The sequence below is a fragment of the Mesoplodon densirostris genome, chromosome 5, assembly GCF_025265405.1.
Source record: "Mesoplodon densirostris isolate mMesDen1 chromosome 5, mMesDen1 primary haplotype, whole genome shotgun sequence".
Taxonomy (NCBI): Eukaryota; Metazoa; Chordata; class Mammalia; order Artiodactyla; family Ziphiidae; genus Mesoplodon; species Mesoplodon densirostris.
This window is the reverse complement of record NC_082665.1, coordinates 118,692,535-118,718,950: the sequence shown is the minus strand read 5'-3', so window position 1 is coordinate 118,718,950 and position 26,416 is coordinate 118,692,535. Positions and strand designations below refer to the sequence as shown.

The window sequence follows — 26,416 nt, the reverse complement described above, 5'->3', positions numbered from 1 at the left end:
CTTTTGGTTTCCAATGCCTGACTCCTGTGCAAAGGAATATTGCCAGCGTCAAGTTCAAATAGTTGCCTTTCTGACACGCCAATTGCTCAAAATCATGCCCATTATAGATGGCATCATATCTGGACCATGATCATGTTTTATATGCTTTGTTTTCACAGAAGTAGCCATAATTTTAAATGATTTAATTTTAAGACCTGATCATATTGATGGAGTAATACAACTCACACTTGGGGAGTGCAATTCTAACAGACAAAAATACATTCTTGAAAAAAACCTTCATGGGGTAAGGAGAAAAAAATAATATGTGAAAAGAAAACAGCCTATTGTTTTTAAAAATCTATAAATTTTCTAAAAGCGCTACTGGATTTTCTTCTATTTATTCCCTGAATTGGTTCATTTGTATGAAAGTAGTTATAAAAAAATAAAGAGCTGTTTCATTAAAAAGGAATAAACAGGCAAGAAAAAAATTAAAATACAGAGTAATGTATTTGGTGCTAAAACTTATAACACTGACATGTGAAAATGAAAAAGGTTTTTGGGGAAAAAACAACATAGGATTTATTTATTTCAGGCTCAATGGTTAATTCACTTTGGGTCTCATTTAATTTCTTTTCGACTGGGGTACAAAGTAATTTGGGTCACTACTATTCTGGGAGTTTTGAAATGACATCTTGAAAAACAAATTGAAACTTACTGACGAGTTCTCTTTGCTACTACATCGTCTAGCAGTTGTTCTGAGTTCAACTGGGCCTGAACCTGAAGGGAAAAAAAAAGCAGTAGATCCCATAGAAAGCAGAGGATTTGAATCCAAAGAGCTACCCTGCTCTGTAACTTTATAACCCAGTGTGGTGTGTGAATGCAGGAGAGGGGCATGTGCCTATTCTGACAACACCTCTTTGTTCAGGTTCCTGTATCAGAACAAGTAGTAAAAACAAGTTTATTCCTAAATAACATGTTAAATTCTTATAAGACACTGCCACTGAGGACAACAAAAGAAAATAGAAAAAAAAAAAAAGGAATTAATCTAATGTCATGTTCTCCATATTCTAAACCCAAACCCTACCTCAATCATGGGCCATGTCTATGATTGAGGATTACTAAAGGTGGATGTTCAGGATCGTTTGGGTAAAAAGAAAACACTACCAAGGGTTTTTTATACCTTCAGGCCTCTCCTGAAAAGAAAAGTTGCCTGACGAGTGTCTTTCTGATGACTTAATTTATTTCCACTCCTGGTAAAATTGGCTGGAATGTTATTTCTGCAACAAAAACATGTACACCATGAATAGTGTGGGCCACTTAACAACTTTCAAACACCTTGAAAAGATAAGCAAAATATTTAAATTCATAGGATGAAAATCTGAGGTACACTAAACACAAAGACTCTGAATTATACCCTTGTTTACATGAAGCTATTGAGATCTGATTTACAAATATCTCCCTCTGTAGCAGACTACATAACAATGTGGTTAACTCTGACCTAATTTATCTTACAAATATTCAACTGTCTAATATTCTGACATATAAGGTCTCTTCTGAAGACACTGAAATAACATTTTTAATGCTACTTTCTAAATGTGGTAAAAGACATAAATGTACAGATTTATTAAAAGGATTAGTACAAAGAAAAGCACACCTAGGCACATCATGGTCAAACCGCTGAAAACCAAAAATGAAGAGAAAATCTTGAAATATAACATCTTCTCCAATTTTCTCTCCTTCACTCAGAAACCTTCATATATTAATATAAATCACACAGAAACTTACACTATTCTACTGTTTGCTCTCTCCTGCTTAGAACATTGTAATCTTAATTATATGTTTGACTTGACTTTCACCAATTCCTTTCTAGTTTTTATAGAAAGCTGGTAAAACATGAGAAAACAAATTTTCATTTCTGTCTACTTAATTTTATAAATAAATGTTTAACAGGTCACCTAATCTTACCTCCAATCTTATAGAGGCTCAAATGCAAAATTTCCCTGCCAGCCCAATTAACATGAGCTCATTAATGGTTCATGTAATTGACAAGCTCTTATTTGAGAAGTTTTCCTTTTCCAAAAAAGTACTCTGAAATGATTCCCAAAAGAAAAAGAGATGATAGTTGAATAAAGCTGCAATTGTAGCCATTCCACTTATACAAAAGCTTCATTTCAGGGTTTTTTTGCTTTGAATTATCTTCTATAAAAGATGAATAAAAGGCATTTGAAACTGAAATAATAAGAAAACTTCGCAGCCTGTCACCTACTCTATCCTTACAGAGAACAGAATACCATAACGATAGGCCACAATTTTTAAGTTTTGTTATACTTTTTTTAAAAATTTATTTATTTGGTTGTGCCAGGTCTTAGTTGGGCAGGTGGGCTCCTTATTTGCAGCAGGCGGGCTCTTTAGTTGTGGCATGCAAACTCTGAGTTGTGGCATGCATATGGGATCTAGTTCCCTGACCAGGGATCAAACCCGGGTCCCCTGCATTGACAGCGTGGAGTCTTAACCACTGAGCCACCAGGGAAGCCCTGTTATATCTTTTTTAAATTAATAGAAAAATAATTTCAGCTTACGAAGCATTAATGCAAAATTCTTTCAGGTTTGCTTTTCCCACAAATAACATACACTGTTTTATTAAGAGCCATTGAGACTATATAACAAATTCAGCTTTCAGAATTCTCAATTTTTAATAATTCTGGAAGATGTGTTTTTACCAAAATGATCACCTTTTGCAATTTTACTCTATATGTCAAGAAATAGAAAGACCCAGAGTTATGCTTTTTTAAAACGTTTAAAATCAGTTAAATTCATCAATAACACTGGTTCTAAGAGATAAGGAAGCTATTACTGAATACTTCCATATTGGATTTTCAAACAGACATCCCAAATATCTGTCTTGAAAATGACCAGATACCTATAAACATCACTGCAAACTCTCAGTGCAAGAAGTCCATCTTTATTTATGATGTATAACATAACACTGTCATATATTTGAGTACTTACTTTCTATTTAACTGGTTAGGTCTCTTGAGAGCTGCAACTGGTTTTCTCTGTACTTCATTTTGTCTCAGAAGGTTTGCCTTCCTTTTTAATGCTGGAAAATATCGCTCTATATTCTTTCAGAAAGCAAGAAACTATGTTAATTAGATTGCTTTTTGCTCTATACCCTACTACAATAAACATTTCTGAGGCAGAATGGACAGGGACTGACCACTGCTTAGATGTACAGGTTGTGCTAAAACAACATGAATATTTCCTGTCTAAGCGACGAAAAAGATAACTACATTATACTTAAAATACTTGCAACAAAAGAAGAATTCAAACAGAAGAATGAATTTTTTTCTATTTTGGTTATGTTCAGTTTCAGGTATTCTGAGGGATGCATAGGTGATGAGGAAACATGGCTCTGGAGCTCAAGAGAAGAACCCTCTAGAGAGCCAGAAACGTAAATTAGGGAATCTTTTATATAAATATGATTTTGATATCAAGTGAAGAGATAAGACAGCCAAGATCCAAAACAAATGTGTGAGAAGGAAAAAGGGAGGTTGTGATAGCAAAGAAGTCTGAGTAGAAAAACAAGAATTAAGAAAATTCAATGTCATAGAAAATAAGCACATGAAATGTCCACTTTTTCTCCCTCTACATATATAAATTCAGTCCATCATTAAAGCCTAATTCAGGTTTCCATATTTCCCATGAAGTCTTTTCTAAAGTCTCTGACAATATGGACTATATCTTTTATTTAATCTGGATTCTCTTATATTTTGAGAATCTGACAAAGGATTAATCTCCAAAATATACAAACAGCTCATGCAGCTCAATATCAAAAAAATAACCCAATCAATAAATGGGGGGAAGATCTAAATAGACATTCTCCAAAGAAGATATACAGATGGCCAAAAAGCACATGAAAAGATGCTCAACATCACTAATTATTAGAGAAGTGCAAATCAAAACTACAATGAGGTATCACTTCACACCAGTCAGAATGGCCATCATCAAAAAATCTACAAACAATAAATGCTGGAGCAGGTGTGGAGAAAAGGGACCCCTCTTGCACTGTTGGTGGGAATGTAAATTGATACAGCCACTATGGACAACAGTATGGAGGTTCCTTAAAAAACGAAAAATAGAACTACCATACGACCCAGCAATCCCACTACTGGGTATATAACCTGACAAAACCATAATTCAAAAAGAGTCATGTACCACAATGTTCACTGCAGCTCTATTTACAATAGCCAGGACATGGAATCAACGTAAATGTCCATTGACAGAGGAATGGATAAAGAAGATGTGCTATATATATACAATAGAATATATTACTCAGCCATAAAAAGGAATGAAATAGTGCCATTTGCAGAGACATGGGTAGACCCAGAGACTGTCATACAGAGTGAAGTGAGTCAGAAAGAGAAAAACAAACATCATATAATATCTCTTATGGGCTTCCCTGGTGGTGCAGTGGTTGGGAGTCCGCCTGCCGATGCAGGGGACACGGGTTCGTGCCCTGGTCCGGGAGCATCCCACATGCCGCGGAGCGGCTGGGCCCGTGAGCCATGGCCGCTGAGCTTGCACATCCGGAGCCTGTGCTCCGCAACGGGAGAGGCCGTGGCGGTGAGAGGCCCGCGTACCACAAAAAAAAAAAAAGAAAAAAAGAAAAAAAAATCTCTTATATGTGGAATCTAGAAGAATGGTACAGATGAACTTATTGGCAAAGCAGAAATAGAGTCCAGATGTAGAGGACAAACTTATGGTTACCAAGGAGGGGAAGGGGGGAATGGGACGAATTGGGAGATTGGGATTGACATATATATACCACTAAGTATAAAATAGATAACTAATGAGAACCTACTGTTTAGCACAGAGACATCTGGACTCAATGATCTGTGGTGACCTAAATGGGAAGGAAATCTAAAAAACAGTGGAGATATGTATACCTGTAACTGATTCACTTTACTGTACAGCAGAAACTAACACAACGTTGTAACGCAACTATACTCCAATAAAAGTTAAAAAAAAAAAGAATATGAGAAGTATCCCATAAATATCGACTGACTAAAAACCACAAAAATTACGATAGTCTTCATTTTCATGAATGTTTGGAAAATAAGTAAATGGAGGAATAAAGAATATTAAGAGTACAGAAGAAATGCTATGAAATCAGACTAATGATGGCCCATTCCGAGCTTTGTATTTTGTCTTTAATAAAAATACCAAGGCTCATTTTATAGTAAATGTAAAAGTTCCTCCTATGATGCTACTGTCACATGTTGTTTTCCTTCAAATTACCTGCCATATTATAATCATATAGTTATTTGTGTGATAAATTATTTAATATTTATTTGAGTTCTCCATGAAGACAGGGATTTTCTATTGAGTTACTGCAGAATCCCTTGCGTCCAGGACATACTGAGCATTCAGTCAACGTGAATTAAATGATGAATACATGGACAAGAACTTTAACAATCCATTAATATATGGAGAATTTGTGTTCCATGAATCTAAGGTTTGTACATGTGTATAAAAGTGTTTACAAAAAATACCTAAGGATAAGTTTTTCTTACAGAATTTTGAGATAAAAAATTATTCCTTGAAGGAAAGAAATTAAGGTAGTTTATTTTTAATGCTATTTTATTAAAGTAATATTTACATACAATAAAATTTTAAGTGTACAGTTTGATGAAGTTGGGTAATTACATGTAATCATGCAACCACATCATAATCAAGATATAAAAGATACCCTCACCCTTAAAAGTTTCCCTGTGCCCCCTTGCAGTCAATTTCTTTCCCCCACCTGACTCTAACCCCAGGCAGTGACTGATCTGTCACTATAGTTTAGCCTTTTCTACAATTTCAAATAAACAGAATCATAGTACATAGTGTTTTGTGTTTGTGTTCTTTTGCTTAGCATGATGTTTTGAGATGTACCCACACTGTCTTGCGCATTAACATTTATTCCTTTTTTATTGCTGAATAGAATTCCATAGTATGAAGATAAGGTATTTATAAAATGTCAAAATCAGACAAAAGATCAAAACTACCCATTAGCAGAAGGTAACTGCTATATATGCAGCAAAAACAAAAAAATTTTTAAGTTCACAGAAGTACTAAATGGTTTAGTATTATTAGTCAAGTTAAAAGTTCTACAAAACATAACACACCCTCAGTTTTAGGAAACTGTGAACCTAAAATAGAAAAGTTACAGTATTGACATTGACAAGGTTATATATTCCAGTAGAAGAATCCCTTACGAACTTTTACTTGGCAGATATTTTAAGCTGACTTTCTCTAAACAAAAGAAAATTCATTCTTAGAGACAACCATTCCCCTCCAGGCACAGCCATATGCTCTCTCAGTAAATACTAGTAATGTAAATGAGTGTGCTATCTTTCCCACTTAGTAATTCACTTCATAGGTAAGAAAATGTACATTTTTATTGAAATAAGATCTCACTAATTCATATAAACTGTGGAAAGGAAGAGAAAAAGTAACAAAAAGTCTAATTGTGGTCAGGACTTTTTTTTAAGGTATAAAATTTCTAAGTATATGCAGCAATTCAAGGACAATTAACTTACTTAGGTAATTTGTTTAATGAATAGAAAAGGATGGTGTAAGTTACTTATATGTAAAAAGAAATTTTCTAAACTGCCAGAAAATGATCTGCTTCACAAGTACCACAGTCGATTCTCTTGAGACATTAATCTATATTCAGGTTGAGAGAAAGGTTCTTAAGAAACAGCAAATTTCAAACCATACCTTTTCCAAAATCATTCAAACTTAAATAAAAAGATCTTACCATTCAGCACATTCTCTTTCAATTTTCACTATTTTAAAACAACTCAAAAGACTACCAGATGTGGTAACTTAAAATTTTTACTGGAGCAAGTTCTGTAATAAAGTTTTAGAGAATAGCTGCTGGTGATAGCAGAATTGAAAAGTTAAGGGGTGAAGACAGTTGTGGTTAACCAGAATATAGATACTTAAGACAATTTAAGAAATGAATGTCCTCAATTTTTGTATTAAAATATGTATTGGGCTTCCCTGGTGGCGCAGTGGTTGAGAGTCCGCCTGCCGATGCAGGGGACACGGGTTCGTGCCCCGATCCCGGAAGATCCCACATGCCGCGGAGCGGCTGGGCCCGCGAGCCATGGCCGCGGAGCCTGTGTGTCCGGAGCCTGTGCTCCGCAACGGGAGAGGCCACAGCAGTGAGAGGCCCGCGTACAACAACAAAAAAAAATAATAAAAATAAAATAAAATAAAATAAAATATGTATTACTTTCATAATCAGAGAAACAAAAGGGGTTAAAAAACAGCAGGGTGGAACATTAAATTCCTTGGTGGCTCAGACTTACTAAACATAAGAAGTTAAAGAAAAACCATTTGTGAAACTATTTTAAGTAATGCTTTATACAGCCAATTCAAAAATTACTCATTGAGATGTAATTAAAAATTCAGTTAAGATTTGAAAAGTAGTTAATTTATGGTGGGTAAATAATTGTAACTCTAATTAAAAGTATCAACTAGGGGAGATAGGTATCCGCCCAAGAGAAATGAAAACCTGTGTCCATACAGACTTACGGCCAATGTTCACAGCAACATATTCACAATACCCAAAAAAGTGGAAAAAACCAAAATGTCGTCCATCAACTGGTGAATGGGTAAACAAAATATCCATACAATGAAATATTATTCACTAATAAAAAGAGATGAAGTAGTGAGACATGCTACAACATGATGAACCTCAAAAGTATTATGGCTGAATGCCAGCCCACATACTATCGTATGATTCCATTTACAGGCATACCTCGGAGTTACTGGGGATTTGGTTCCAGACCACTGCAATAAAGCAAGTATCGCAATAAAGTGAGTCACATGAATTTCTGGTTTCCCACTACATATAAAAATTTATATTTATGCTATATTGTAGCCTATTAAGTGTGCCACAGCATTATGCCTAAAAAAACTACGTACATACCTTAATCTAAAAATGCTTTATTGCTAAAAAATGCTACGCATCATCTCAGACTTCAGCGAGTTGTGATCTTTTTGCAATAGTACCATCAAAGATCACTGATAACCGTAACAAATATAATGATGAAAAAGTTTGAAATATTGCGAGAATTACCAAAATGTGACACAGAGACACAAAGTGAGCAAATGCTGTTGGAACAACGGCACCAACAGACTTGCTCAGTGCAGGGTTGCCAAAAATATTCTATTTCTAAAAAGACGCAGTATCTGTGAAGCACAATAAAGTGAAGTACAATAAAACAAGGTATGCCTGTATATGAAATATGCCAGAAAGGCAAATTTATAAAATATCTGCAGCAAGTAGATTAGTGGTTGCCTGGGGCATATCACACGGTATGACTGAATGGACTTGAGATTTTTTTTTAGAGTGATAGAAATGATCTAAAATTAATTATTGTGATGATTGTTCAACTCTATAAATTTTCTAAAATTCACTGAGTTGTACACTTAAAAGAAATGAATTTTATAGTATAAAATTATACATCAATAACCTGTTAAAAACTGCAGACACACACAGACACACACACACACACAGGGAAAGTCAAGAACCTGTAAAAAAAATTTTATATTTCAGAATGTGGAAATTTAGGTATTCTTCATGAATGACAATAATTTTTATTTAATTATTGAATTTTGTATATAAGCCCCAAAGTACTATATTTAAAAAACCCAAAATATTCAAATAAAATGCTCTCTCAAGCTCATTCACAGAAATATTAGTACGAATAAAGGAAAAGGGTTTCTTTCTTTTTTTTAAATTGAAGTATGGTTGATTTACATATTGTGTTTGTTTCAGGTGTAGAGCAAAGTGATTCAGTCATAAATATATATATATTTCAGATTATTTTCCATTATAGGTTATTATAAGATGCTGAATATAGTTCCTGTGATAATACAGTAAATCCTTGTTGCTTATCTATTTCACATATAGTAGTTTGTATCTGTCAATCCCATACTCCTAATTTATCCCTCCCCCCTCCCCATCCCCTTTGGTAACTGTAAGTTTGTTTTCTATGTCTGTTGAGTCTGTTTCTGTTTTGAATACAGATTCATTTGTAAAGAAAAGAGTTTCTGACTCAGGATTAGCCATTATCCTACCTTGTCACTTAGAGGTGGTCGATTCATAGGACTAATTCCTTTTCGAATTCCAGTTGCTTTCCTAGCTGCAAGGCCAGTGATAACTCCATAAGGACGTCTCTTGCCAGGCATCACTCTTCCTCTACGGCTCAGACTATTCTTACCAAAACCTGGAGGAGAGGAGGGAAAAAAAAAAAAATCAATCTAAGACTGCAACTGAGTGGCACACAGGTCACAGGATACTCTATTTCTTAAGTAGGGTGGAGGATATGAGAGTTTTTTTCATTTATTATTATTCATATAATATTTCTTATATTATTATATTACCATTTATATACACTTCTTTAAAATTACATAAAATATTTCATATTTAAAGAGGCAATAAGCTGCACTGGAAAGGGTTCTGCTGCTGTAATGGACTGCAATGGACTAGAGGATTCTCACATTTCCCCCCAGCTATCCTCTCTTTGGCATTACTTTCTCAACAAACAGAACAGTCTCAACTTACCCTGTGCAGCATGGTAGCCACTAACCACATGTGGTTATTAAGTACTTGAAATATGAGTAGTCTGAATTGAGATGTAACAAAAGAATGTATAATATTTCATTAATAATTTTATATTAATCATATGTTAGAATGATATTTTAGATGTACTGGGTTAAATAAAATATATTATTAATATGTGGCTCACATTTTATTTGTTGGATGGCACTGATCCAGAGTGGAATCACTATCTCATCTCCTATTTTCTTACGATGTTGCAATCTGGCTTCTTTGTTTTCAGTCTTATTATATTCAAACTGCTTTTGCTAAAGTCTGCAGTGAACTCCAATGGATATATATTTTAATCTCTGTGGCATATGACATTACTGACTTTGCTTTTCCATTATGTATCTTACCTATTTAAATACTTATTTTCTAATTATGAAAAAGTAAACGTGCTCAGTACAGAAATTTTAAAAACATATAAAGTACAAATAAGAATATAAAAGCCACCACCATTAGCCCACCACTTAGAGACAACAACTACTAACATTTTATGTATTTTTCTAGTCTTTTACTTGTATACATACATTTCAAATTAACACTTTTAGTTTCAACTGTTTTTAAGCAACTCAAAAGACTATCACATGAGGTAATTCACAATTTTGTAGTACCACGTGCCCAGAAAATGGACTCAGTCAATCTTCCAGCAACCACATTTCACTACTCCATATACTACTTTGTAGTCTACATTAACACTGTATTGTGAATATTAATCCTATGTCTTTAATATTCATACTAATCATTTTAGTTACTTCTAATGTTACACTATTATAAATAACATTGCAATAACACTACAGATAACATTTTTATACACATCCATATTTCGTCAATATATAAATTTCCAAAGATCAAAATGCTGTATCAAAGAGTAAAGCAAATTCTGAAGAATTTTGATTCATATTGTAAAAAATCCCCTCCAGAACGACTATATTTATTTATATTCCCAGGAACATAAGGGTGCCACTTTTTCCGTATCATTGACAACTTTGAATATTATTCTTTTTAATCTTTATCATTTAGCGTTTGAGATAAAAAAAAAACTTGTATTTGGTACTAGTAATAATGAACACTTGCCATGGGTTTTTTGACTGTCTGTATTCTTCCATTCACAAACTATCATGTTCATAAACCAGTTTTCTAGGGTCAAGTTCTAATTTCCTTTGATGCTTTGATAGAAGAATGACTTTAAATTTATAATTAATTTATCAAGAATTGACATTTTACAATATTCAGGAACACGTTACATCTTTCCACTTATTCAAGTCTTCTTCTGTCACTAAATTGGCTCAGTAAAGTTTCAAGCTTTTCCTCCCATAGGTCCTGCACATTTCTTGTTAAGCTTATTACTAGGTATTTTATACATTTGTTGTCAATCACAAAAAAAGATCCCTTATCTATTAATAATCTTCATATTGTCATTCTTGGGATTACAGAAAGCTACTGAGGTTTTAATTAATACCTTTTAATCAGCCATTCCACTGAATTCACTTATTAGTTCTAATAGTCTTTCAAATTATTTTCTTGGGATTTCTGAGTGACAATCATATTACCCACAAATGATACTACCTTCTTCCATCCAATAATTATACCTCAAATTCTTTTACTTCTTAATGCAATGGCCAGAAATTCCAGAGAACTATGCTAACTAACAATTGTGATATTGGGCATGCTTATCTTAATTCTAATTTGGGGGGGAATGTCTTTAGAATGGAATCCTGTATAATACTATACACCTGCAATGTGGTAACAGGTCTACCAACCTGTTTCATAGTCAAACTAAACCAAGTTAAAATAGTTTACTATAGAATTTCTCAGGACTGTGTGTGATGAATCTCTTAAGCCATAATCATGTATATGTCACTATTGAATTTATCCAATTCCATAATGCTTTTTTGTGGCGTACCTACTTTGAGACCAGAATTCAACTAGACAGTTAGAAAAACCTGTTATGTTATGATGGTTGAACCATTTACCAATTTATTGCCTTTCAGCTCCCAATTAACTCTTTACTGTCCCGCTTCTGTGACTGGAACATTTCTCTTACCAGCTGGCACGATGTTAAGCTTTGTCAGCAGAGGGCACTGGAGGGACTCTACAATAAGAAGGAGCTTTTCTTCCAAGTTCCAGTGTGCACCTCAAGGCTTGCTCCTGTGGCATAGGACACCCAGTGGCACTCATCATCCCTCCCCTGAAAACTGAGACTATGGTGAGGCAAGAGAGGCGCCTAGGGCATAAAATCTGAGAATGAGTGACACTTTAAATTTTAGGCCCTCGGTATCTATCTAGATCTAGTCCTAGGCATCACCCTAATTCTGGCCCTGCTCATCCTCCATGAATTCAAGCTGCATCACCCCTATAGATCACTTCCCAGTGAATTCCCCCAGCACGGCAGCTCAGTGTGGTAGCGAGTTCTTGTAGATTTGTCCCCTTTTTGGGTGCTCTGCCTCAGTATTAAAGGTGCTGATTTTATTCCTTTTATAATCAGCAAAAAAGCAATAAAGATACTATTTTTTTAATATTAGGATCAAATTATTGCTGCTCTATGTGTGATTCCCTTCTAGAATTGCAACCAAACGAAGATTAAGCATGTTGGGGAAACCTGTATATTCAAATTAAATCTACAACTACGTGCTATTTTTATTTGTATTAAATAATGAAGCAGCTACCACTGTGCTAGGCACTGTTCTGAGTACCTTAATTTAAATGAGCACTTGATGAAACTGATGCTAATATCTCAATTTTGCAAGTGAGCAAAGTGAGGCGAAGAACAGTGACTACCCAGAGGGCACAGTTAGAAAATGGCAGAGCCATGATCTAAGTGCAAGTTTGTGTGGCTCGAAAAACTGAACATTTTCCAAACTGTTATATATAAAAATTAAAGAATAATAAAAGGCAGAATATAATCTATGGTGCATTTCCAAAGAGAAAAACACAGCTATGACAGAAAAAGCAGGCTCTGAGCTAGGTATTACAAAACAGGCAAGATGTGAATAGGGAGAGAGGCATAAAGTGACAAGTACAAAGACATGGGCAACCACAGTGATTTGAGAGACAGTCTAGAGAAAACGATAAGAAGTGAATGGAAAACTACAATGAGGTATCACCTCACACCAGTCAGAATGGCCCATCAAAAAATCTACAAACAATAAATGCTGGAGAGGGTGTGGAGAAAAGGGACCCCTCTTGTACTGTTGGTGGGAATGTAAATTGATACAGCCACTATGGAGAACAGTGTGGAGGTTCCTTAAAAAAACTAAAACCAGAACTACCATACAATCCAGAAATCCCACTACTGGGCATATACTCTGAGAAAACCGTAATTCAAAAAGAGTCATGTACCACAATGTTCACTGCAGCTCTATTTACAATAGCCAGGACATGGAAGCAACCTAAGTGTCCATCGACAGATGAATGGATAAAGAAGATATGGCACATATATACAATGGAATATTACTCAGCCATAAAAAGAAACGAAACTGAGTTATTTGTAGTGAGATGGATGGACCTAGAGTCTGTCATACAGAGTGAAGTAAGTCAGAAAGAGAAAAACAAATACCATATGCTAACACATATATATGGAATCTAAAAAAAAATGGTCATGAAGAACCTAGGGGCAGGATGGTAATAAAGACGCAGACCTACTAGAGAGTGGACTTGAGGTCATGGGGAGGGGGAAGGTTAAGCTGGGAGAAAGTGAGAAAGTGGCATGGACATATATACACTACCAAATGTAAAACTGATAGCTAGTGGGAAGCAGCCGCATAGCACAGGGAGATCAGCTCGGTGCTTTGTGACCACCTAGAGGGGTGGGATAGGGAGGGTGGGAGGGAGGGAGATGCAAGAGGGAAGAGATATGGGGATATATGTATATGCATAGCTGATTCACTTTGTTATAAAGCAGAAACTAACACACCATTGTAAACCAATTATACGCCAATAAAGATAAAAAAGACTATACTTGAAAGGGAACTGGGGGGGGGGTCACCGAATTCATGATCTGATTATATCAGTCTAGAAGCTGTATCTTATACTGAATGGAAGAAAGAGAGAGAAGGCAGTGAAACCATTTCAGATGCTACCGCAACACTCAAACACAACATGATAAGGGACTAGGAAAGGAACAAAGAAATTTGAACGTATTCCAAAAGAATGAATGAATTAGTAGAACAAAGAGAAAGTTTAAAGAGAGGAGGAATCCATTATTATACCAAAGTTTGAGGCATAGACAAGAAAGACTCATGAGAAAATCTCATTAACAAGAATAAAAGGGGAGGGAAAGGGAAGGATTGGGAGTTTGGGATTAGCAGATACAAACTAGTATATATATAGGATGGATAAACAACAAGGTCCTATTGTATAGCACAGGGAACTATATTCAATATCCTATAATAAACCATAATGGAAAGAATATGAAAAAGAATTTATCCATCTATAACTGAGTCACTTTGCTGTACAGAAGCAATTAACACAACATTGTAAATCAACTATAGTTCCATAAAATTAAAAAAAAAAACAAGAATAAAAGGGGACAAGTATGGGATAGAATTCTATTCCTGGGTGCCTTCTATTTCTGACTGTTATAGTCATTGTTCCCATACTCATCACCCGTTCTAACATCTTTTATTTCTTTCTTTCCAATGGCTTCTTATCCTCTACCTTCTAACAAGCCTAGACCATCCCTTACTCCTTCCTCCTTTTCTATCTTTGAACAAACTTCACTAGCTCTATCTCAGTTTTAGCAATGGTTGTATTTTTCACGCTGTCATTGTCATGTTTCATGCAATAGTCTTTTCTTGGTTTTCATCCATTTAGCCCCTTTAGAAAGTTCTCGTCTTTCTAGAGTACCTTCATTCTCATTACTTCAACTACTACCTCTATGAAGGTCCTTTCACATTTTCAGCTCCACTAGATCAGCAGTTTAACACTACTAGCCATGTATGAGAAGGACACATGGAGCTTAAAAAAAAAAAAAAAAAACAAAACCCAGGCCCTACTTCTGCAGATTCTGGTTCAGCAGCAATGGAGTGCAGCCAGAGCATCAGTCTAACTTATAAAGCTCCACAGATGCAACCAATGTTGAGAACAACTAAAACTAGACACAGGAATTTTCATCTTTCCTTTGAATCATTAGCCCAATCCCTTCATGAATTTCTTTCACACACACATCAAGCTGCCTAAATAATTTCTGTAGTCTGATCACTTACACGAAGATTTGAGGGATTTTCTGGGAAATATCATATCACAGAGTGTATGCAATCATATTACTGGCTCCTTTCAAAGCAGCATACAACTATTTCTCTGTCTCTTCTACCTCTAAAAGAAATAGCATCCTCAAACTTTTTGGTCTCAGGACCTCTTTTTTTTTTTTTTTTTTCTTTTTGCGGTATGCAGGCCTCTCACTGTTGTGGCCTCTCCCGTTGCGGAGCACAGGCTCCGGATGCGCAGGCCCAGCGGCCATGGCTCACGGGCCCAGCCGCTCCGCGGCATATGGGATCCTCCCAGATCGGGGCACGAACCTGTATCCCCTGCATCGGCAGGCGGACTCTCAACCACTGCGCCACCAGGGAGGCCCAGGACCTCTTTATACTCTTAAAAATTATTGAGGACCACAAAGAGTTTTTGTTTCTGGTATTTCTGATATATAGGGTTTATGTTTACTGTTATTTACCAAACTACAAATGAAAACTAAGACATTTAAAAACTATTTGTTATTTTATTAAAACAACAATAAACTCACAACATATAGGGCAAATAACATTTTTAATGAAAAATAACTACTGTATTCCTAAACAAACAAAAGTATCTAATAGGAAGAGTAGCATTGATTTGCATTTTTGCAAATCCCTTTAGTGTGTGGCTTAATAGGAGATAGCTAGATTCTCATTTCCACTTCTGCTTCCAATCTGTTTTATTTATCACATGTCATATAGACTTTGGAAAGTCCACTGTACATTCATGAGAGAATAAGACTGAAAACACAATGTCTTAGTATTATTATAGAAATAGTTCTGACCATGTGAACCCCTTGACTCTTGGGGATTCCCCAGGATCTCTGGACAGCACTTTGAGAACTGCTGTTGTATAGTATTCCATCCCTGAAAGACATTTAGGTTGTTTGTACAAGTATGTATTGAATGACTAAATTATATTTCAGGTACAGAATTAGTAAGACTTTATTCACTTATTTGTTCAGCTGGCAAAAATAAATTATTGAGGGACTCCTCTGGTGGTCCAGCAGTTAAAGCTCTACACTCCCAATGCAGGGGGCCGGGGTTCGACTCCTGGTCAGGGAAACTAGGTCTCGCATGCCACAACTACAAGCCTGCATGCCACGACTAAAGATCCTGCACACGGCAAAGAAGATCCCGCGTGCTGCAACTAAGAACCGGCGTAGCCAAATAAATAAATAAATAAATTTAAAATAAATAAATAAATGAGTATTTGCTAAGGGCTCTCTGTGCTACTTATTCCCTTACCTCAAGCTAACATCCTCACTGACATTATAACGTGGAAATCTGAACTTTTCCAAACCAATCAGAGCTTAAGAAAATCCCATACCTCTCTGAACATTCAGTGACAGCAGGAGCTGTTCTATTTTAGGCCCTGACACATGTAAGTGGAGAACATACAAGCGCAATTTCAATCTTAGAAGATCCTAAGCTGCCGCTGGGTATCATTTAACTCAAGGCTCAGATTATAACCCCTGTAAAAGGAAAGCTTTTCTGATCCTTCATGAATCAGATCCTATTTCACCTTATCCATTAAATCACCACCAATTTTCTTAGGACAAAATCCCTATCTAAAATCCTGTAGTACAATCAGAATTTCTCTTATGATATTTCTCAACTCTATGTTTTCTACCTTATCTCTGTTACTAGAAATTCCTTGAAGTAAAAGAGTACATCTTTACATATTCTGACAACCTGGTCAGTTCAGAGCATTTATCAGGTATTTAACAAACGATTAGCATAAATAAATATATTTCTGGCTTCTATGAACTCTAAAATTATTTAAAAACAAATCATATATAAAATATGGTATGTTGAGTAACATTTATAAGAAACCTTTAAATATAAATCACTGGAATTAAATATTAATTTTCTATAGCTAAATACCTATTACAAGATTTACTTATTTGGGTTCAGCTATCCAAGAAATTACTAGGGAAGAATAAATTCTTCTGCAGGGTCTAATCTTAGTTACAGGCATATGTTGAGGATATGTTGGCATATTAGCTGTTAAACATAGGATTGATTATGTTCAACCTATTGGAGATCATTTTCTACGTTTTTTAACATATAGGATAAAAATCAACTTAGGAATAAGTTTATCAAACATTTTTTCACATGTGTAAAAAAGATCTAGAGTTTTAAAAATCTGAACAAATGTTTATTCTAAAATGTTGCTGTAACTGCTAAAAAAGTTAATGAGTCATATATGATTAATAGTATTCAGTTACTGCCTTAAGTCCATTTTGGAACAAAATGTTATAAATAAATAAGCTTCTAGATTACCAAAAATAACGGTATATGTAGAGCTCCAAGATCATTACACCATATCTAAAGCATTCAATTCTGTGTTACCTCTGGAGGATTTAACAAATCCTAAAGGTCCTGGATGATAAGATAAATAATCTAGAGGTCATTTTCTATGCAGAATAGTAGTCTCCACATATTTATAAGAGGTTTTCATATAGAAACCTGTTTCCTATAACTCTATAGAATTAACAGGAAGGCATGATTTAATTCAAATTAAGAGAATTTTCTAGAATTTTCTGTCTCCAATAATGGAATAAGTTACGTTGTGAGGTGGTATGCTCTTTCACTGAATATATTTAAGCTGGAGTTACATAGTCATCCATCAGACAAACCTCTAACTGTGAAGGAGATTAAGACTTCATGATATGTAAAATCCTTCATAAACCTATAGTCCTAAATATAATAAAGACTTTATATACTGAGGTTACTTTAAAATGTCTTAATGTTTTTAAGAAATAGTGTTATCACCTATTTAAGGAAACCTGAATTTTTACCAGATTGTAAGATTAAACAACAAAACCCTGAGGGGCTTCCCTGGCGGCGCAGTGGTTGGGAGTCCGCCTGCCGATGCAGGGGACGTGGGTTCGTGCCCCGGTCCGGGAGGACCCCATATGCCACGGAGCGGCTGGGCCTGTGAGCCGTGGCCGCTGAGCCTGTGCGTCCGGAGCCTGTGCTCCGCAACGGGAGAGGCCACAGCAGTTAGAGGCCCGCGTACTGCAAAAAAAAAAAAAAAAAAAACCCTGAGAGAAGGAAAAAGACAAATCACAAAGAGTCCTGATATACTTCCTCCATGCTTTAAGTATGTATCAAAGGTAGTATACTATGAACCCACAAATAACGGCTCTTTATTAAAGCTTACTTGCAAAACTTACCAGAATTCTGTTGAATTCCCCATCTTACTCTCATCCTGAATTGCCGGGCACCACTTTGCTGGAGTCTTCTATTTAGTCTTGGGAAATTCTGTTTCTTTCCTTCCTTTCGATTCAATTTGATGATATCATCTGTGATAGACGAAATGTGATGATTACCTTCATTTTAACTTAATGACTCAGTCTCATTTTCTAGTTGATAGATATCCTACGTCCCTGACTTCTTTTCTACTTTGAAAGCACTTTGATAAGAGGATAATAATGATATGAACATAAAAGCTCAAATCAGCCAATATATTTGGAGCAATGAACAATAGCTTTGTAGGAAAAGTTCAAGTCAATAGCCCAAAGCAGAGCTACCAACTAATGAAGATTTCTGTTATTCATAGTATTTCTTTCCCTAATAAATATAAATAAGCAAAAACCTGTTTACAAAAATTACTCATACTTACTTTCCATAATCACAGAAGTCTCCAGTTTTTAAAGATGACCACCTTTCAATAAAACCATTGGCAGTCAAAACATAAATCATTCAAAGACTAAATTTCTAAGTTCACCTCAATTCAGCAAATATTTATTGAGTATATACTATGTGCAATGAATATATGTGGTAAGCTGTGCTGTAACAGAAACAAACAGAAGTAAAATATGATCCCTATTCTCAGTAAGTTTAAAATTAATGATGGAAACAGACATGTAAATAGTAAACAAATAATTAAACAAGTACCATAATAAAGGTATAGTACAAAAAGAAAATACTATTGGTTCTTTGCTCATTTAGCAAAACAATTCAGCGTTACCTTATTTTTCTTTCTACACTGTTCTCTCTCTCTCTTTTTTTTGGCCGTGCTGCGTGGCATGCAGGATTGTAGGATCTTAGTTCCCCGATGACCAGGGATCGAACCCGTGCCCTCTGCAGTGGAAGTGTGGAGTCCTAACCACTGGACACCAGGGAATTCCCTCTACACTGTTCTCTCTAAGTCTCATTATTTCCCAAAACACTTCCAGACCGTCCCAAGGTAATTCACAAACATCACATTGCTCTAATACCACAACAGAACAATGTGAAGATCATAGAACTAAATGTACTCCAGATCTCTATTTACGTCTGTTTAAAGGAGATTACTAGAAGACAAAAAATACTCATTTAAGAATATCCAAACACTTTCTCCAAAGTTCCAACTCCAATATTAATTTTGCTGATTGAAAATACAGTAAATAAACCAAATAAATTGAATGTCAACAACTTCTTAATAAAATTAACAAAACTAACCTGTTGTTTTTTTTCCAAACTACTCTAAATACAAATAATCTAACAACTATATCAATATAACTAGTCTTTTCTGAAGTCAAAGAAGGAAATATAGATTACAGAGATCCTTTCTTATATATTACTACTCTACCTCACTAATCTCTAATCTTTTTAAATATTTATTTATTTATTTATGTCTGCAGTGGGTCTTCGTGGCTGCTTGTGGGCTTTCTCTAGTTGCTGCAAGTGGGGGTTACTCTTCGTTGCGGTGCACCAATCTCTAATCTTTAAGACTCTAAACTACATTTAAATATTCATAGAAAATAATTCAAATCCCTTCAAAGTAGTTTGTTATCTTGAGATCCATCCTTCAGCTACAAAAAAGTTCATCAAAGTTAGACACTCAAAAACAGTTTTTTACAAAATACAAAGATTTCACAAATATCAGAGCCATGAACATGTTAAATTCTCAGTAAGCAGAAAGGGAATAGTTAGACACCACCTTCAAAACACTACTTTCCTCTAACAGGGTGCTACTTATTCTTCACCAGAAGTCTGAGATCTCAGAGCCATTAGACTACCCCCCCAAAATGAACTTGGCCTGGGGAACCACAAAATAAAAAAAGGCAGAGTATAATTTTGACTAACCAGGCTGATTTAAAAACAGAGCATTATAGAGTATAAACATAACTAAAAATTAAAAGTAGCAAAGCTACTTTTAATAAACATTAATAATAAACTTTAATTTTATAAACTTTTAATAAACTTTTAAAACATAAAATTATGTTTTCTATTTAAACATTTTATTATCTAAATCCTCAAGTTAAATGGAGCTACCATGACAGAGAGGATTCTTCCAATCTAAAAGAAGATAATGGCTTTCTCCTAATCAAGGAGTAGATGGGGTAGGTATCAGGGAAAAAAAAAAAATCCACTATGAGCTACTTTTATAAAAAACTAGCGATAACAACAACAGTAATAGTAGTAACTGAGGACTAATAGGATTGTTCTGAAAACATGTATTCATTCAATTCTCACAATAATTCTATGAAATAACTATTGTAATACCCATTTTCAAACTAAGATACTGAGGGACTTCCCTGGTGGTCCAGCGGTTAAGACTCTGCGTTCCCAATGCAGGGAACCCAGGCTCCATCCTCGGTCAGGGAACTAGATCCCTCAGGACGCAACTAAGAGCCCGCATGCCACAACTAAAAGATTCCCGCATGCCGCAACTAAAGATCTGGCACACAACAACGAAGACCCTGCGTGCCGCAACTAAGACCTGGCACAGCCAAAGAAAGAAAGAAAGAAATATTTTTTTAAAAAATTAAGAAATTGAGCCACAATGAGGCCAGCTATTGGTAACCTTGGTAGATAATTCCATATGAATATTCACATAAACCTGATAGAGCCACAATTAAAAACAAAACAAAAAATTAGATTCTAAAACTTATGCACACTGGATAAAATGGGATATTCACAAAGCATAATAATTGCCTAAAATACCTATCTCTTCATCACATCTCTGTAAAATTCTCACTAAAACAAAACAAGGCACCTAAAAAAAAAAAAAAAAAGGCACCTGACAGAATGCTGTATGTTCTTAAGGGAGAAGAGAGACCAATCTCTCTTTTAACTATCTGCTGCACTTCATTTCTATCTTCAAAGAGAATTATCCCTCAGTTTTCTTCATTTGAACATCCTAATCACTGAACAAAATACATACAAAAAACTTAGAAACTTAAGAAATGTAATGCTTATGACATTACATGGTGAACACTTCCTACATCTAGAGCTTGGTGCTCTAGAACCAGACTGAAATCCTGACTCCATCACTTACTTGCTGTATGACTGTGGGCAAGTTATTTAATTTCTCTATGCCTCAGGTTTTGTAAAATGGGAATAACAACAACGGCTTAGAGAGTATGTGTGTGTATATATGTAAATGTGGTGCTTACTGTGTACCAGGTACTGTCTGAGCAGTTTACATATGCCTGTTGACTTATTTAATACAGCAACCCTCTGAGGTAGTGTCTCACCTTTTTACAGATGAGGCACTGAGAAGCAATTTGCCCAAGATCAAATGGCTAATAAGTGGCAGAAGCAGGACTTGAACTGAGACAGTCTGGGATTCAGGATTCCATGCATGTTCTTTATCATTTAGGAGTAAGTACCTCATAGGGTTATTATCGGGATAATTTAACACATATAAAATGCTTAGTCCAGTGCTTGGCAAGTAGTAAGCACTCAATAAATATTCATTATTATATTTTTTCTTGGTTTTAATTCAAAAGATTTCTCATATCTTTAGAGGTCACTACTGACTAGCAGTAAGGCAAGACTTGAGGCCAAACCTATGATTTCTGATGATTTGCTTAATTCACATCTTGGGTTCTAACTTAAGACAAACACAGAAACCAAGAGTTCTTGACTTTTGACTACGAACTTGCAGAAAAACCACAACAAAAAAGAAAAATATCGTCCTCGGAAAAGTTACACCTCTGTATCCCCTAGTCGGGTACTTTTCAAATATCCGAAAAATTGAAGGCCTCAGGCAGAGTAACCACATATAATACCAAAACCTGAATCCCGACAAAAACGTAATTACTTTTAAACCAACCAAGCCAAACAGAGACTAGTCCCTCAGTGGTGTTAGGTCTGAATTTTTAATTGAATCGCCAATCTCCCTGCTTTTTACCTAATCGTCACCAAACCACCCCACTCTTTTAGATCCTATGCTTTACTTGGCTTCCCATCATCCCACGTAAACCCTCCTTCGGTTTTCGCTTCGATTTTTTCTAATTTGCTAGCTTGAAGGACTCGATGAGGAGACTGTGCTCTCCTAGGCACCGCCTAATACACCACCATCCCACGAAGTCCTTCCTAACTATCTTTTCTTTCTGTCAAGCGCCCCGGTCCCGCGGTGGCCCGGCCGTCTGGGGCCCGTCAGAAACGGTCAACTCTCGGGGCGTCCTGACGCTCCTGTGCGGCGCCAGGCGCAGGCCCGGGCGCATAAAACGCCCAACCAGCCCTTCTCGGGAACCACGGATTTAACCGAACCCGCCGGGCTCTCGAAAAGCTTCCTCAGACCGGACGGCTCCGTCCGACCCTTGCCCTCGCCCCCCGATAACGCCCACCGCGCACAAACCTGAGGTGAAACCCGCGGAGTTTTCCTCACAAAGAGCCGGGGTCACCCGCGAGCGGTGGCTCCCCTTTGAGGGGTGGCGGAAACAGGGTCCGCACTCCTCTGCCTTCCCAACCTCCCGGCCCGAAGCGCCCCCCGTCCCCTCAGATACAGCCCCGCCGAGGCCCTCGGGCGCGATCCTGACTCCAGAAAGCGCTCCCCACGTCCCCACCGGCCCCCGCTTGGTTCCGCCCACCCGTAAGAAAACTCCATCGACAACTGCGGCCAACCGCCCCTTCCCCCACAAACCGCGGTACTTGGTTCCACCCACACCTCCTCCCACTCCAACTCGGTGCGACTCGGCTCCTCACCCAAAGACATATCAATTTTGTCCAGGTTTTCATTGCTGCGGGCTTTCGGCGGCGGCGGCGGGGTCGCGGTAGTTCCCATTAACCGGGTACCAAACCGGTTCATAGCTGGAGACGTCGCGCTGGAACAGTCAGCGAAGAAGGCCAGGGGCTGAGGCCTGCCACCTCCCACTCACGCACGCACACTAGCCGCACCGACGGAGCGCGCACGCGTGCTGCCTGCGTCCTCTCCCACCCGCGGCGGAGGGCTGGGGGAGGAACCAAGAGACGAGCGGCCGGCGAGAGTGGCCCCAGGCCCCGGACTCGCCCCTAGCGCCTCTTGCCGGGCCGGAGGAAACATTGCACCCGCTGCTCTGGCCGCTCTCGAGGGCCGCTGTTTTAGGAGGTCGCCTTTCCGCCCAAATTATGCTGGACCCTGAACACCTCAGAATCACATGCCTTAAATGAGATCATGCTCCTCCGTGCCCTTCGAGTCCCTCCTGCTACAGAAAGGCCTCCTAAGCTTTGGTACACACGAACCTTTCACACCCCACTGCAGAGCAGCCCCAGAGGCTGCGAGCGTGGACTGCAGGACTGCGCCCCAGCTCCCCTCTCCACGGCCAGCACGCGGAGCGACACGTCCGGACGCAAAGCAGAAGCTGCACTGACACTTCTTGCGGCAGCATACTAATAAAAGTAAACGCTAACGTTTCCCGTATCTGTACCACTTCTCAGCCGGCGCTCTCAAAACATTTTGCACGGTACCTTATTAAGACATCACCTTCCCTCGGGAGAGCAGTAAGTACCTCTGCTTATTTGGCTGCATTTTTCTCTAATTCACTTGCGTTGGGAATTGATAGGGGGATTCATTTTCTTTCTAATCATCCCTATGGGAAAACTTATTAATATTTGATGAATTCCTGCATAGTAACTTTTCTTCCTATTAACAAAACCTGATATTCTCTCTTTCTTACCTCCTTCTGCTCCAGATAACTGCGCTTGTGTGGAAGCATTTAGGTTATATCATCCTCATAGCAGCTTAAACTAAGACATTTGCATCTAAGAAAAAAAAATAGGTGCAGGTATTCTGTTCATTTAGAAAACTCTGCCACCTTCCCCCTCTGCACTTCCTAAAATTTCTGTTTGCATAGAAACGAACCAGTGGCCTAAAGTATCTCAAACCCACAATAGCCTATACTTTATTTTTTTCCCCAAGACAAAAACACAACCATATGAGAAGAGTGAATCAGCTGAAGAGGCACCTATGAAGGGATGCAAGAAACTTAAATGGTGGAGGAAGGTTTGGACTCAAAAAGACCCATGAACAATATTCAGCATGTCAAGGAGAGTATCGTGTATGCTCTTAGCACAATGTGCTTGATTTTATTACTATTCCACTCTGCAGCTGCCACCCCTTTCCCAACTGCTAAGAACTAGGGAACTGGATTGTAGAGAAGTACAAGAGAGACCTAGGTTTTATTGAGTGAGTGGTTTCAATCATTCACCTTGTGAACTTGGGAGAGTGTCTGGGCCTCATAATCATCCTCAAAACAAGAAGTAGTTATGCTAAATATATGTTATACTTAATTATTTCTAAGATTCCTTACAGTTCTAAAATCTTCTAAGCACAAGACATTTTTCTACATACTATCCTTCTCTCACTAGCAATAACTTCTGCAATCTCTACTTATTTGTAGGAGCAAACTACAGGGAGGAACATTGGATTAAGTTCTTAATTTTATGGAAGAAAATTAATGCATTTAGAGTTTGGATACATTTTGTACTTCAGGCAGTATAGGACAGATAATAAAAATCCCAGGGGCTTCCCTGGTGGCGCAGTGGTTGAGAGTCCACCTGCTGATGCAGGGGACACGGGTTCGTGCCCCGGTCCGGGAGGATCCCACATGCCGCAGAGCGGCTGGGCCCATGAGCCTGCGTGTCCGGAGCCCGTGCTCCGCAGCGGGGGAGGCCACAACAGTGAGAGGCCCGCGTACTGCAAAAAAATAAATAAATAAAAATAAGTAAAATAAAATAAAATAAAAATCCCAAATGTGCAAAATCCTTCCCACACCAATTTATAAAGATTCCCTTTTATCCTGGTCTTCTCCCCAGAACTGAAGCTCCATACTATATCTCCTTAGCTCTAGAGGGAACATGCTCCAAGGTTTCATGAAGCAATCCTAGCTGTTGTATTTCAGACTTTCAGATTTTTCCAAGGGCTGAGGGTCTCAGAGTCTCAGAACACCCTGATTCCAAAGGGAAAAACAAGAAAACAAGAGGCATTGGAGTTAAGGATAGGTCAGCCACACACAAAACAATACAAAGCAAAAGAGCAACCTGAGACACACAGCAACAGTGAAGAGGGAGAAAAGACAAGAAATCAGAAATGGGGCTGGTCCAAGAAGTTGACCAGTCAGCTACAGGGCTGGAGTTAAAAGGTCAACCCTGCAATTTTCTGGGGCACGAGAGGCAGCTATTCATTTAATACTATATTCACTGAGCACCAGGCATTGTAATAGGCCCTGGGGATAAAATGGTGAGCAAGATGGATGCCGTCCCTATCTTCACATAGTCTGCAAAGCAAAAAACGTTTTCTGAGCATGTACTGTGAATAAGGTACTGTGCTGGACACTGAGTGGACAGCCTTTGTCTTCAATTCATCAGCTTCATCTAAGTCAAAATAAACATAGAATTCAAGCAGCTGCCCTTTCTGGAGGCTTGATTTCATACAATGCAGATCAGACAACATCTAGGATTGCCAGATAAAATACAGGACCAGTTAAATATGAATTTCAGATAAACAATGAACAATTATTTAGTATAAGTTTTGTCCCAGGTTTCAGACAAACAGGAATTTTTTTTTCTTTTTTTTTGCCACAGAATATCACGTGTAATATTTAGGATGTATTTACACTAAACAATTATTCGTTGTTTATCTGAAAGTAAAATTTAATTGGGAGTCATATTTTTATTTGCTAAATCTGGCAACCTTAACAACATCATACTTTTCTATTAACATGTTCCAGCTCTCTTTTCACAGTGTGCATAGAGATGGATATTCTCTTCAAAGGTAAGCACAACTCATATATTTAACCCTTAACTTTATTAGCTTGATATATCTTTTAAGTCCCCCCTTTTTTCAGCTTTATTGAGGTATAATTGACAGACAATAAAAGACACATACTTAAAGTGTGCAGTTTATACAGGTGTGAAATATATACCTGTGAAAATACCGCCATAATCAGGATAACAAATATTATCATCCCCAAAAGTTTTCCTGTGCTCCTGTGTAATTCCTCCCCCCAACCTCAACCTAAGTAAGCAACCACTGATGTTTTCTGTCACTATAGATTAATTTGCATTTTTTATAATTTTATATAAATGGAATCATATAGTATATACTCTTTTTTGTATCTGGACTGTTTCACTCAGCATAATTGTTTCAAATCTGTACGCCTTTTATTATCTTTCTTGCCTTATTACACTGACTGGGGATTCCAGTACCATGTTAAACAGGAATGGTGAAGGTGGACATCTTTGACTAGTTCCCAACCCCAGGGGGAAAGCATTCAGTCTTTCACCATTAAGTATGATGTTAGATTTTTTTGTTGATGCCCTTTATCAGGTTGAGGAAGTTCCC

At 37.3% G+C, this 26,416-nt stretch overlaps 1 protein-coding gene across 2 annotated transcripts in view; it reads right to left on the bottom strand.

Annotated features, from left to right (window-relative positions):
* FYTTD1 (forty-two-three domain containing 1) overlaps positions 1 to 23,029 on the bottom strand; it is a 31,896-nt gene extending 8,867 nt beyond the window's left edge. The window contains exons 1-6 of one of the 2 annotated variants that reach the window (XM_060099385.1): positions 22,801 to 23,029; positions 18,054 to 18,182; positions 9,118 to 9,266; positions 2,989 to 3,101; positions 1,160 to 1,256; positions 695 to 756 (exon numbers count right to left, since the gene is read on the bottom strand). In XM_060099385.1, coding sequence (XP_059955368.1) covers positions 695 to 756; positions 1,160 to 1,256; positions 2,989 to 3,101; positions 9,118 to 9,266; positions 18,054 to 18,182; positions 22,801 to 22,903 — 653 coding nt within the window. In that variant the 5' untranslated portion in view covers positions 22,904 to 23,029. Of the gene's footprint in view, positions 1 to 694; positions 757 to 1,159; positions 1,257 to 2,988; positions 3,102 to 9,117; positions 9,267 to 18,053; positions 18,183 to 22,453; positions 22,570 to 22,800 lie in introns of those variants that run through there. The other variant, XM_060099386.1, reaches the window with a different exon arrangement.
* Positions 23,030 to 26,416: the final 3,387 nt, after the last annotated feature.